The sequence below is a fragment of the Morus notabilis genome, unplaced genomic scaffold (assembly GCF_000414095.1).
Source record: "Morus notabilis unplaced genomic scaffold, ASM41409v2 Scaffold277, whole genome shotgun sequence".
NCBI lineage: Eukaryota > Viridiplantae > Streptophyta > Magnoliopsida > Rosales > Moraceae > Morus > Morus notabilis.
This window is the reverse complement of record NW_010363731.1, coordinates 145,267-157,693: the sequence shown is the minus strand read 5'-3', so window position 1 is coordinate 157,693 and position 12,427 is coordinate 145,267. Positions and strand designations below refer to the sequence as shown.

The following is a 12,427-nucleotide window of genomic DNA, read 5'->3' as shown; positions in this document are numbered from 1 at the left end:
CTTTAATAAAATAAACAAGAGATATATGAAATTCTAAAATTTAAATCTTAAATTTAATTTCATATATTCCATTATTTTGCAAATATAAATTGCAACTAAAATCAACTTAATGTAATTAAATCAATTTTGAATGTATAACCTATTTAATTTATGAAACTCTTTTATCATATAAATAATAATAATAATATGTGTGTGCATGTATGACATGTTATAAACGTATGAGTAGGCACACCTAAACTCTTTTCCTTCTTATACTTGTAGGTACATGGCTCATCATCATTTTAATCAAATCTATAAGACTTAATAGCATCATCAAACCTCATGTTCCATGATCTAGAAGCCTGTTTCGGTCCATAATGGAACTTTTCAGTTTGCATACATTATGCTCTTAACCTTCAGCTATGAAACCTATTGGTTGCTGCACGGAAATGGTTTCCTCAAGATAGTCGTTTAGAAGCACTGTCTTGTCATCCATTTTCCATATCTCATACTCCAGACATGCTGTAATAGATAAACGTATATGGATGGACTTAAGCATAACTACTGGCGAGATAGTTTCTTCATGGTCAACTCTTTTTTTCTTAGTATAACCTTTAACCACAAGCATAGCTTTATAAGTCTCTATTTTTCTATCTACTCCTCTTTTCCTCTAGAAGATCCAAATGCATCCGATGGGTCTTACCCCTTCTAGTATATCAACAAACATAAACTCCATCTCGAGTTTCATGGCTTCTTGTCATTTTTCCTTGTTAGAATCCTCCATCGCCAGTCTAAATGTTAATGGATTTTCTTTACCATCATCAACAGTGACGACATGTGCTTGCTCTGTGTTGCGATCGGGTAATCTTATTTCCCACTCACTACAGCGTGGCTGCACCAGAGTTTGATCAGGAACTGTCATCTTTTCTATATGTCGTTCGACAATTCTTGCCGGTTGTGGTTCGAACTGATCAAGAAATAATCCTTCTAATACAACTTTGCTTCTAAAATTGAAATCTGTCATATAGTCATGCTCTAGAAAACTTACGTTTATCGACACAAACACCTTTTAATCCTGAGGACTATAACAATCATCCCCTTGTCTCTTATAGGTAGCTCACAAAAATACACACTTCTAAGCGCGGCTCCAACTTCTCAGTCTTACGCTTTAGCACGTGTGCTGGACACCCCTATGCGTATATGTCTCAAACTAGGTTTTTGATCACACAATAATTCTAGAAATGTCTTAGGTACAGACTTAGATGAAACCAAGTTTAGAATATATAAGCACTCATAAAGGAATATCCCCATAATGAATTAGAAAGCGGCGAATAACTCAACATTGGTCTTACATGTCGAGAAGGGTTATATTTCTCCTTTCGGCAACGTTGTTTTACTGTGGTGTTCCGGTTGTTGTCAATTATGATATGATTCCTTTTTCAGTCAAGAAGTTGAATTTTGTGTCTAGATATTCACCACCACGATCTTATCGCAACATCTTGACTGGTTTACCTAATTTTTTTTCAACTTTAGCTTGGAATTCCCTAGACTTTTCAAAAGTTTTAGATTTCCTTTGCATCAAGTAAACATAACCAAATCTCAAACAATTGTTGATGAAGGTGAAGAAGTGTTCGTAACCTCCTTTGACTTGAACACTTAATGGTCCATATACATCAAAGTGTATCAGCTCAATGGGTTATTTGGTTCTCTCACTTTTGGCTGAGAAAGATCTATTAGTCTTACCTTCCAAATAAGATTCACAGATATGAAGTTCACTAACCTTTAGTTTACTCAAAGGACCATCCTTTACCAGTCTTTCAATCTCTGTAAAAACTGAGACTTTGTTAGGAACAACAAACATAGTTGGCCACTCCAAAATCAACTATCCAGGATGATTTCTCTACTAAGCATGTTTCAAGAATCTGTATATCATATTTACTTTAATTTTTTTCCTCTTTCCTACATTGCGTGCTTTTGCCTTAGGGGTCGGAGGACATTCCTTTAATGGGACAAACTTATATTCATCATTGGTCAAGGTTTCGTTTGCGAGTAGGTTTATTATTTGATTAGTCATATTGCTGGAAATAAATAGAATTTTATTTTCATAAATATGTGCATGAATAACATTTAACAGAATAGTTTCGACATAATTAAACATGAAGCATGATGCACATGAAAAATACATAAAATCATAGTTTAATTCTTAATACCAACATAATTTAATTTACCACGAATATGGTGACGTTGTAGGGTAGGTCAAACTATTCGCAAATTGAATTGAGACACTCTCAATTAATAAGATTATCTAAACATCTCATATTTTCAACGCTTATTAATTAGATTATTTTGGTCAAAATATAATTAACCCTGTAATTATATTTTCATGAGTGTAAACCACTATACTTAACTCTGGAATGCCATCGTAGGGTAGGTCAAACTGGAAATACATCATTGACCTGTATTGCTAAGAGTCAACCTTGATATAGATCTAGAATTAACATACTCCATAAGGAGGACGAAATTAATGCCGACGCAAAGCGCCTTTTCTGATCTCACGATGTTAAACTAACAGTGGAGACAGGTGGGTCATATTGTCATACAACCTTCTCCCACTCAATATTTTGCAATTATGTATTTTATTTTTGAAAATAATCATATGGTTTCACACTCCAATAAAATAAACAATATATTTTATTAGATATATGAACTTCTAAAATTTAACTCTTAAATTCAATTTCATATATTACAATATTTTGCAAATCCGAATTGCAACTAAAATCAATTTAATCTAATGAAACCAATTTTGAGCGCATAATTTATTTAATTTATAAAACTTGTGTATCAAATAAATAATAATAATAATATGTGCGTGTATGCATAACATGTTATAAACATATGAGTAGGCACATATAAACTAATATGACTTATATATGTATTGACATATATTATATAATAATCAACATAAAAATATAAAATACGCAATCGGCTATTGAGATGAAATTTGACCAGATCCCATAAAAAAATAAATTTATAACCCAATCAAATGAATTAATCAATTACAATACAATCATATAATTAAATAAATAATTACAATACTTGTTTTTATCTATTACGTCAATGGGTTTTCATGTGAGCATGCTGGGCGTGTCTTGTACGACTGTTGCTAGTTAAATAATAGATAAAATTTTAAGTTTAACCATCGTTTTTTCTAATTTTATTATTTATGTTATTACAAAAAATTTTGATGCCATTAAGAAAATAATTCACAAGTTATGAAAAGATAATATATAAATTAAGAAAGATACCCTAGATGTTATATTAATATAACTTACAAATTATAATGATATGAGATGAATTTAAAATAATAACAGAAATAAAATAATATTATTTTAATAATGACATTTTTAATTTTTTCCCTTATAAATCCACTCACCGTTTAGTTTGCAGATAGATAATGTAAACTAAAATACAAAAGCATCATAAATGGACATTGAACAAACCGAAAACTAATATCCAGATTGCGACCCAAAAAATAAGGTGTGCGCATGGGACTGTACAAGCGTACCAACTAGCTCCCCATCACGTGGGAATAGTGGGCCCCACAGATACGTACTGAAGGATTAAAAAAAATGTGGCGATCGAAAATGAAATAGAAATACAAAACGTACAAAACTACACTGTGGGGCCCACAGCCCCCCCTTACGTTCTTCCTGGTTATTACGCAATTTTCTTGGGAGAAAAACATGAAAAACTCCTCTATTAGATGAAAACTCAGACTGTCTTAAAAAAAACAAAAAAAAAACAAAAAAAAGATAAAGATGATAATGAAAATTGAAAACCTTAAAAAAAAGTACCGAAAAGTTAAAAACATAAACAAGGACGTTCAGGTTTGAGCCTTTAGTCTCCCAAGGAATAAACTATCATAACAATCTCTCAGCAATTGCTTGAATGATAATAACCATTCTTTAGAAAGTCCAAAACAGCACAAGCAAGGAAAAAAAAAACATAAACATAAATAAACGTGTTAAATCGAACCATACCATCTACATAGGGATTCCGAATTCTCTCTTTACTCTGGTTCGAGGAGTCCAACATCTCAGGATTCTTTTTCGTTGTTGTTTCTCTTTCTTACCAGGTAACAACGGTTTTCCCTAAGCCTTTTATTTCTTTTTTTTTTTCCTTCCCTTCTTTTTCCGGTGAAGAAGGACCGATTACTTTTTTGACTTAGATTTGAAGAGAAACCCAGAATTTCTGGATTTCAATTCTGGGGTTTTCAGTCTCGTGGGCATTTTGCTCTTCCATTAAGGTGAGCGTTTTTGACATAAATCTTGAACTTTATTTATTTTTTTAATTTAATTTTGTTTTTTTAGATAAAGATATGAAATGGGTTGCATGCAGATACAAGTTATCTTGATGCTGTAGTTTTTGTCTTTGTTTGTATCATTTTTGTAAATTTTATGCGCTTTTTGAATTAATGAAGGTGATAGTAATCCATGATTGTTACATGTTCTTCACGATTGATATTATTATGATTGCTTCTTGAATTAATGAAGGTGAAAATATTAGTTTTTAATCTGCCAAATTGTATCAGTTTCAGGGTTTGGTATTTTGTGTGTGGGAGCTTTATTAGACCACTTTGTGTATCTCTACTTTGATTTGTACTCTGCAAAAGGGATTAAGCTTTGTTGAAACTCGTAGAGATATTGGGGATCTGGATATTGAAAATGAGAGCAATAGCTATGCCGATCAGACATTTTGGGTCGGTTTTTCGACATCAAAGGAATGGTTATTCGAGTGGTTTAGTGAGGCATAGAAGGAAGTTGATAGACATCAACTCTGGATTTGTTTATAAGCTCACAGACAATGTTGAAACCCACCGATTTCGAGACCCCGGTTTTATGATCTCAAGAGCTTTCTCTGTTGAGGCAGTTAAAGTTTCAAACGGAGGTTTTCTTCAAAATCATATCTTATTTTAGTTGGTTTTTATTTATTAAAGTTTTTCTTGTCTGTGTTTTCTGCAAAAAGTTGGATGTAACTTGAACTTGATTTTGAAATTTGCTTTTTAATGACAGATACGAACCGAGCAGGGCCTCTTATAGAGTATGAACGAAGGATTGCCTCTGGCGAACTTGTTGATGGTGATACCTGCCAGGTATGCTTGCACCAGTTCAGCAGTATGTGATTTTCTGACTTGAATTTCCAAATGAAAGAAAGATGGTATTGGAAACTTTTTTTTTTCTTTCGAAAATTTCCTATTTCTTCACTGTGATGTTAAAAGTTGTTGTAAAGGGCATTAGTGCAAGCCTTGAAATTTTGGTTTTATTCTCTTTCTAATTTTCATGTAGTCTACTCTTGCCTTATGGAGCATTTGAAATCCATAAATGACTTTGTTTTGTTGGACATATTAAACCTTGTGTTTGATTCAGAAACATGGCTTGCAAATCCATATGGATGCCTGCAATGGAATACAACTTAATGAGTAGTATACAGATAATAATCGAAACTATTCACTGGGCTTTGCACAGGAATTTAATTTTTTGCTTTCAAAGAATTGACATTGACGTTTTCAGCTAGGCACGTTAAGAGAGCTCCAAAGGCTCTATGATGAGCTTGTTGAGTCAGCTGATGCCTGCCGGTTGGATCGGTACACCGCATCTGAGAAAGCTGGAAGGTAAACTTTCTATTTTGTTTTTTCTTTATTCGGAACCCAATTTCCGTTTGCTTGTTGATTTGGTTTTCATCTTTTTCTATTTCCATGCTTTAGTTGGTGTTAATTTCATATTGTTTATCTATTTTCAGGAGTAGGTGGCTATGGTCTCGTTTCATGCCGCAGTCTATGTATGCACCTGTTAAAGGTCTATATCTATATGGAGGAGTGGGCACTGGAAAAACCATGTTGATGGACTTGTTTTTCGACCAATTGTCAGCTTACTTTTACTCTGTTCTTTTCAAATAATTTAGCAAAACCTAGTACATTAGCAAATATATTATGAGTATATGCAGTATTAGTCTTATCTTTTATCACTTTTATTCTCTTCATTATCATATTTGATTGTGTTTTTCCTTTATCATGTATTCCTCCTCTTATTGACTTCATTTTGAGTGCCCAGGCCAGATAGTTGGAGGAAGAAAAGGATTCATTTTCACGACCTCATGTTGAATGTCCATAGCCGATTGCAAGTAAGAATGCAGTTCTGTATAAGTTACGGAACTAAAGGATTTTTCTTATCGTCAACAAGAAAATACATTTAGGCTAAACTAGGGTTTAGGTCTGATAAAGTTGAGTCTTATTAAGTTGTTTAAACTGGTCTAGTATATGATAACAATATTCTTTATTGCAAACTTCAACTACAAGCTTTATTAGTCGGTAGAACTCCTAGATGGACAATATTTGACAGGGTTATTCTGAACTATAACTAGTTTGCATATGTGAGAACTAATGTATCTTCATCCAGTAAATCAGTATTGTGCGTTTTGATTATCCCATAAAAATATAGGAAATTCTACAAGAACCAATGTTCGTAAACTTTGAATAATGTTCTAAACCTGGAAGTTCATAGGTCCTAGAAGTATAGAATGCATGTCCTACGAAGATATTTAGTTTATTAATTATTACTAAGCGTCATGTATTTTTGTAGAAGCACAAGGGTGTGGCAGATCCACTTGAAGTTGTTGCAGCAGAGATATCGGATGAAGCCCTTTTATTGTGTCTAGATGAATTCATGGTATCCTAGTTATAACATTATCTTCTTCTTCTTCTTCTTTTCTTGGGCACAATGTATGTCCGATTTCCATGTCTTTGGGTACACCTTCCTTTACTATGTGATCTTCCTTAGGTGACTGATGTTGCTGATGCATTAATCCTAAACCGTCTGTTCAGACACTTGTTCAGCAATGGTATTGTAAGTAGTTCAATTTCATGTCTTCTCTTCTCGGCCATTTTTTTACATTATGATTTTGACAATGTTCTAGTGATTATATTCATAACTATTTGTTTTGTCTGTATGGTTTGAGGAAAGTATAGATTCTTGTTTCGACTTCAAATCGCGCTCCAGACAAATTGTACGAAGGTGGATTGCAACGGGATCTTTTCCTGCCATTCATTGCCACTTTGAAGGTATATATGGATGTGATTGGATGTTATTTTACTTGAATTGGTGTGTGGTCGTTATATGGAGTAACCTGCAATCTTTTTCATGAAAGAGAAAAAAAAAATTTCCTTGCAGTATGGACCTGTATATTTGGCACAAGAAATGATGGAAGGTGTTATGGACTTTTAGATTCATGCAAAGTCATGGCAATTTTCTGCAGTGCCGATCTACTTCAGCTCTTATGTATTTGTCTCTTTTCTGCATTTGTTGTTCATTTAATAATTTGGAAAACTATTTCATTGTAGGAAAGGTGTGTAGTTCATGAAATCGGCTCATCTGTAGACTATCGAAAAATGACTTCCGTAAGGATTATTAACTGCTCAGCTCGTACATTTATTACCACTTTATTTATTTACACAAGTTATATCAATTGAAAACTTCTTGTCTGTACCTGAACTGTAGGCTAAGCAAGGGTTCTACTTTGTTGGTAAAGATTTGTCTGATGTTCTTATGCAAAAATTTGAAGAATTAATTGGCGAACACAAAGCTTATCGACAAGAAGTGGAAGTAGTGATGGGAAGGACGCTACAGGTATTTTGCTAAGTTTTAATTTGCAAGGCGCAGGTAGAGCATATTACTTGATCATAATACTGAAAAATATATTTTTGTATCATTTACACCTATAGGTTCCACTGGGTGCAAACGGATGTGCATATTTTCCATTCGACGAACTCTGTGATAGACCTCTTGGGGCTGCAGATTATTTTGGATTATTCAGTAAGTTCTCTTTATCAGAGTGAATTATTTTGACATGCATAGTAGACTATGACGCCGAGTTCACGAGAATCATGAGAATGTATACTATACCTCCAATTTTTCATTTGAGAGGAAGGGACTGACTCCTGTATAAGAAATAAAAATTTTGGTTAGAATAATTTTAATTAAACCAAGGGAACCCACTTTTTCTACTAAACTTCTTATTATTGTTTGGCCACAGTTGATAGTATGCGTCTACATCTACTCTAGTGTTTTTAATGATTTTAAACCGATGGACGACTGTACTTTTCTCTTTAAAAGTTGAATGTGGCTTTTATTTCTCGGTGGTTGCATTTTAAATAGTGAGAATAGCTATATACTGGTTAAGGCTCTGCTCCTCAGAATGTAATTGATTGGTACTCCTAATCTTAAAAAAGGAGACCATTTTTTTAACAGAATTTTACCAGAAGCACATACTGCTGGTACAATTAAATATCTTATTTTCCGTTTGCTTGTCTCGAGTCTTGACTATCACACGATCAATTGGAAGTCTTTGACCCTTCAAAGATTTATTATCCTTATTTTTCTTAGAGCTGCCAGGGGACATATGCCATATCCTTGGCAAATGATAGTAGCTGCTGAGATGGTTCATGTGTCTTGCATGGAAATGTCCTGAATCCTCTTTTTAGTTCCATATTTGCAGAAACTTTTATGCTGGCGTATTCTGTAAGAGTAATACTTACAGAAGCTTGTTCATTCTCATTTTACAGAGAAGTTTCATACCCTGGCATTAGATGGCGTTCCAATTTTCGGTCTCCACAACAGGACAGCAGCATATCGATTTGTCACTTTAGTTGATGTATGTCCCGCGTCACCCTGACTAGTTTGATTGTCATGAGCTTTCATAGGAATTGGAACTGACTAAATTTCCCCTGCATATTTATTCTCGTCAAGAATTACTGACCTAATAATGGTTTATGGAATACGGTTATCTCTCATAGAATTACTTTTAGCTGTTCTTTACTAATCTAGAAGTTTTGAGTATAATGAGTAAAACTGTATGTTCTTCTAGCTACTCTTTTATGACAAACATATATGAAGTTTCCCTACGGTTTTTATGACCTTTATTGGGATTTTTCCACATTGTGCACCTAATTTGATTTTTTTTTTCCCTTTTTGAGAAGAAACATTTGAAGTATTTGTTCTAATTGAATATGCTCATATTATTTCTTGATTGTGTGCTTTTTGATGAATTTGTTTTCCGTCACACCTAAATTCTAGGAGTTGTTGGTTGGATGAGGGTGGTCATTATTTGGACTTTTTCGTAGCCATAGAGGCTTTAGTGACTGTTCCGGCTTATTGACTGCTTAACTTGTAGTAAAATGTCTACTGTTTTCATGTTGCATTTGGAATAGATCATTCACCATTGTGGTTGCAGGTGATGTATGATAGCAAGGCCAGATTTCTATGTACAGCTGAGGGGAGTCCACTTGAACTTTTCAACAGAATTGTGACGATCGCTGATGCTCAAAGTATTGCACCTAGAACCTCTTCAAGGTCAAGGAAAAATGACGATTCCGACCTCTGTGTCGACAACGAATTGGGCTTTGCAAAAGATCGCACGATCAGTAGGTATGATGCTCAACGATGTGTTCCTGTTCTGTTCCGTCTCAGTTTACCAACTGTGGTTCTTTCCAAGTAAACAAACTTTAAGGCACACTTAGAAAAGTAGAATCCAATTGTTAAGGTAGATTGCTCGATCGATTCTGTTTGGAAGAAAGCATTTATATTCTTCATGATTTACCACTGGATATGATCCTTGTCTGGGACAGACTTCAACAACAACTTTCAAACGCTTCATGTATTTTTCTAATCTATTTTCCTTAGTGGAGAGATGGATTGTAGGAATTTCTTTTCCCTATTTTCTTTTTCAATGTTCCTGCGAAAGTTCCACTTCTCTTGGTTGTTTTTTTTCTTTTTGCTTTTTCCTTATCACTTTCTCACCGGGAGAAAATTCCAAATCTGAATCTAGATTCCTGCTTATTTGCTCTAAAAAGCGTAATTTAAGTTTTCCAAACATTTTCATCAAAAAAAAAAAAAAAAAGAAATCCTCCAAACATTATTATGTTTATCGCTCATTTGTTCACTAAGCATGTTAGACCTTTGTCCTCCGTGCTCAACTGTCATGCCAATCTAAGATTGTATCAGGACACGTTAACTAGATTTCTTATTGTTGTTTTTTAAGTTATTATTATTATTTCAAATTGGCATTGGGGAATCGAATTCTAGACCTCAGTTATGGAGCCTTAAGTGTGGAATCACTACACCAGGGTGCTTCTATATTGTTATGTGATAGATTACTTCGTTCGGGGGTATTTTAAGTACTCTATATACGTATTAGTGTGCCATAGTTCTTGTGCTATCTCCTTTTTTTTTTTTGGTCAGAAAATAAAAACAGAAAGATAGAGAAGCATTGTTGAGAGTTGATTATACCTTGTACTTCTTCATTTGATTATTATAGGGAGAATATGCAGGGGCAAGTGGACATAGCTCACTTGAGGGTGAACGACAAAATATCTTGTGCACGCGCTTTGCTTATCTTTGTTCGTCTTCTTGGGTTCAATTGTTCTCAAATAGTAGGGATTGGGACTTTCAATTTCTAGCACTCTACTGTTGTAGAGTACTGTTACGAAAATTATGGGATTTGTAAACTTCCGAAGGCATAGTCGCCTTTTGTGCCATAACATTTGCACAAATGCTTCGGGGCTCCGCAAGCTCCCAGCATCCTAACTAAAAGGGTCTGGGGCTCAGTCCTTTTTTTAGTAGTCGAGCCGCCTGGTTTTGCTCTAAAATTTGGTGGTGTGGTGGAGACTGGAGACATGTTTTTGCACCTTTACAATTCATTCTTTCCAGCGACTTTCTTTTGTTATAATTGCTGATTGCTAATCCACTGCTTGTTACAGGTTAACAGAGATGAATAGCAAAGAATACTTAGAACAGCATTCTGCCATATTAGCCGAGCAGCCGTCGTCGATGCAGGGCGTCAGTTAAGATCCATTACTGGATATGCATGATACAGAATGGAAGATACAAACAATGATACTGTACCTCAGAGTTGCTGAAATCGAATGGCATATCACAAGTAGCAATGTGCCTTTTTGAATATACGTTTCAGTAAATCTATTACTTGTTACTCTAATAAGATTTAAGCTGTTTTATCCGTATATGTGAATGTAATAAACAGCTTATGCAATCAGTGATGCACTAGTTTTACCCTCCAATTCTTATTGATAAATAATAATTACGATGATTGGTGATGATTCTAGTAAATTCGAATACTGTACTATTAGTTATCATATGGTCTACATGTATTATATATATTTATGGTTACTTATGATGCATGGTGATAAAAATCTAATCTCATTTATTGTTATTAATTTTTTAGTTAATTATTTAATTTATTATAACCGTTTAATCAACACTACCGGTGGAAAAATATTAAAATAATAATTAAAACCAACCTTATAAATATGTATATGTGTTAGACAGTATATTATTTATAGGATACTGATAAAATAAGTTATTTGAGAGGGTTGTGGAAAAAATGTTTATAAAGACCTTTTTTTATGGTAAAATGTATTCCAAATCAAAGAGATACAAGCACTAATACTGACTCAAATGATTTTGCAAGATAAGAAAACTTAACTCCGATAAATGATCAGTACCACTGGTAAGTTCTAATGAAATTCTCAAGGAGATGAAGCGTGCACTAAGTTGCAACGACAGAAAATTAAAAAGGCACGCTAATAATCAAGCACACAAACAATTCGAAAATCAACTATACAATTGATGAAAACCTCAGATTGATTAAGACTAAATAACTTATAAACCAAAGTTAAGAACAAACGGTGGGACACAAAAATAAAATTAAAAGGTGGGGAAAACTTTCTTACCGTCTCCCTTTCTCTCTCTCTCTTCGCAGTCGAACGCACTACTCTTACGACGATGTCGCGACGACGCTAGTGGCGCTAATGTTGCAAACTTCCGGAGGAATTAGGCATATTTTTTTTTGGTTGGCTTGCTTTTTTTATTGAGCATATGTTTTAGTTGACTTGTCTTTTATTTTTAACATATTTTTAGTTGACTTGCCTTTTTTCAGATAATTAATACAGCAATTAACTGATTTAATGTTAGACGTAGGATTTATTAATCTCATTTTTTCTCTCAGTGATATTTTTTATCTATGAAACTGCTACACTGCTTCCTCTTTGCTTTTGATTTATTTTATCTTACATCTATTAGTATGCACTATTGATTTCATATATTGGTTTGAATTGATTTTGTTTTATTATTGTTCGTTTGTATTATTTCCCTATGATGTATTATGTGGTTGCTTTTTTTTATTTTATGTTGTTGATGTTTATGTGTTTCTCTGAGTAGGTTTTGAATTTAGTGCGTGTTCTTATTTTTAGTGATTTTATTCAGATTTATGAGTATATACAGATTTTATTGATTTGATTTATCGGTTTGAATTGTTTATTCCATTATCTATTCGTTTGTATTGTTTCCCCATGATCTATTCTATGGTTACTTTTTTATCT

The 12,427-nt window shown here is 33.7% G+C and overlaps 1 protein-coding gene across 1 annotated transcript; it reads left to right on the top strand.

Moving 5' to 3' along the window:
* The first annotated feature begins 3,793 nt into the window (after positions 1 to 3,793).
* On the top strand, positions 3,794 to 11,133 carry LOC21405771 (AFG1-like ATPase). Its single transcript, XM_024169931.1, has 15 exons — positions 3,794 to 4,285; positions 4,571 to 4,926; positions 5,052 to 5,131; positions 5,550 to 5,650; positions 5,779 to 5,901; positions 6,090 to 6,159; positions 6,618 to 6,704; positions 6,816 to 6,881; positions 7,004 to 7,096; positions 7,376 to 7,432; positions 7,533 to 7,661; positions 7,757 to 7,847; positions 8,597 to 8,685; positions 9,265 to 9,458; positions 10,790 to 11,133. The coding sequence occupies exons 2-15, from the start codon at positions 4,704 to 4,706 to the stop codon at positions 10,875 to 10,877; spliced, it is 1,491 nt and encodes a 496-aa protein (XP_024025699.1). The 5' UTR covers positions 3,794 to 4,285; positions 4,571 to 4,703; the 3' UTR covers positions 10,878 to 11,133.
* Positions 11,134 to 12,427: the final 1,294 nt, after the last annotated feature.

What these genes read in the sequence shown, in the direction of transcription:
- LOC21405771 (XM_024169931.1), top strand. Translation starts at nt 4,704, where the DNA reads ATGAGAGCAATAGCTATGCCGATCAGACATTTTGGGTCGGTTTTTCGA. An exon ending in TGTGTCTAGATGAATTCATG is followed by an intron (nt 6,705 to 6,815) that starts GTATCCTAGTTA and finishes GATCTTCCTTAG; the next exon opens with GTGACTGATGTTGCTGATGC. An exon ending in AGATTATTTTGGATTATTCA is followed by an intron (nt 7,848 to 8,596) that starts GTAAGTTCTCTT and finishes CTCATTTTACAG; the next exon opens with AGAAGTTTCATACCCTGGCA.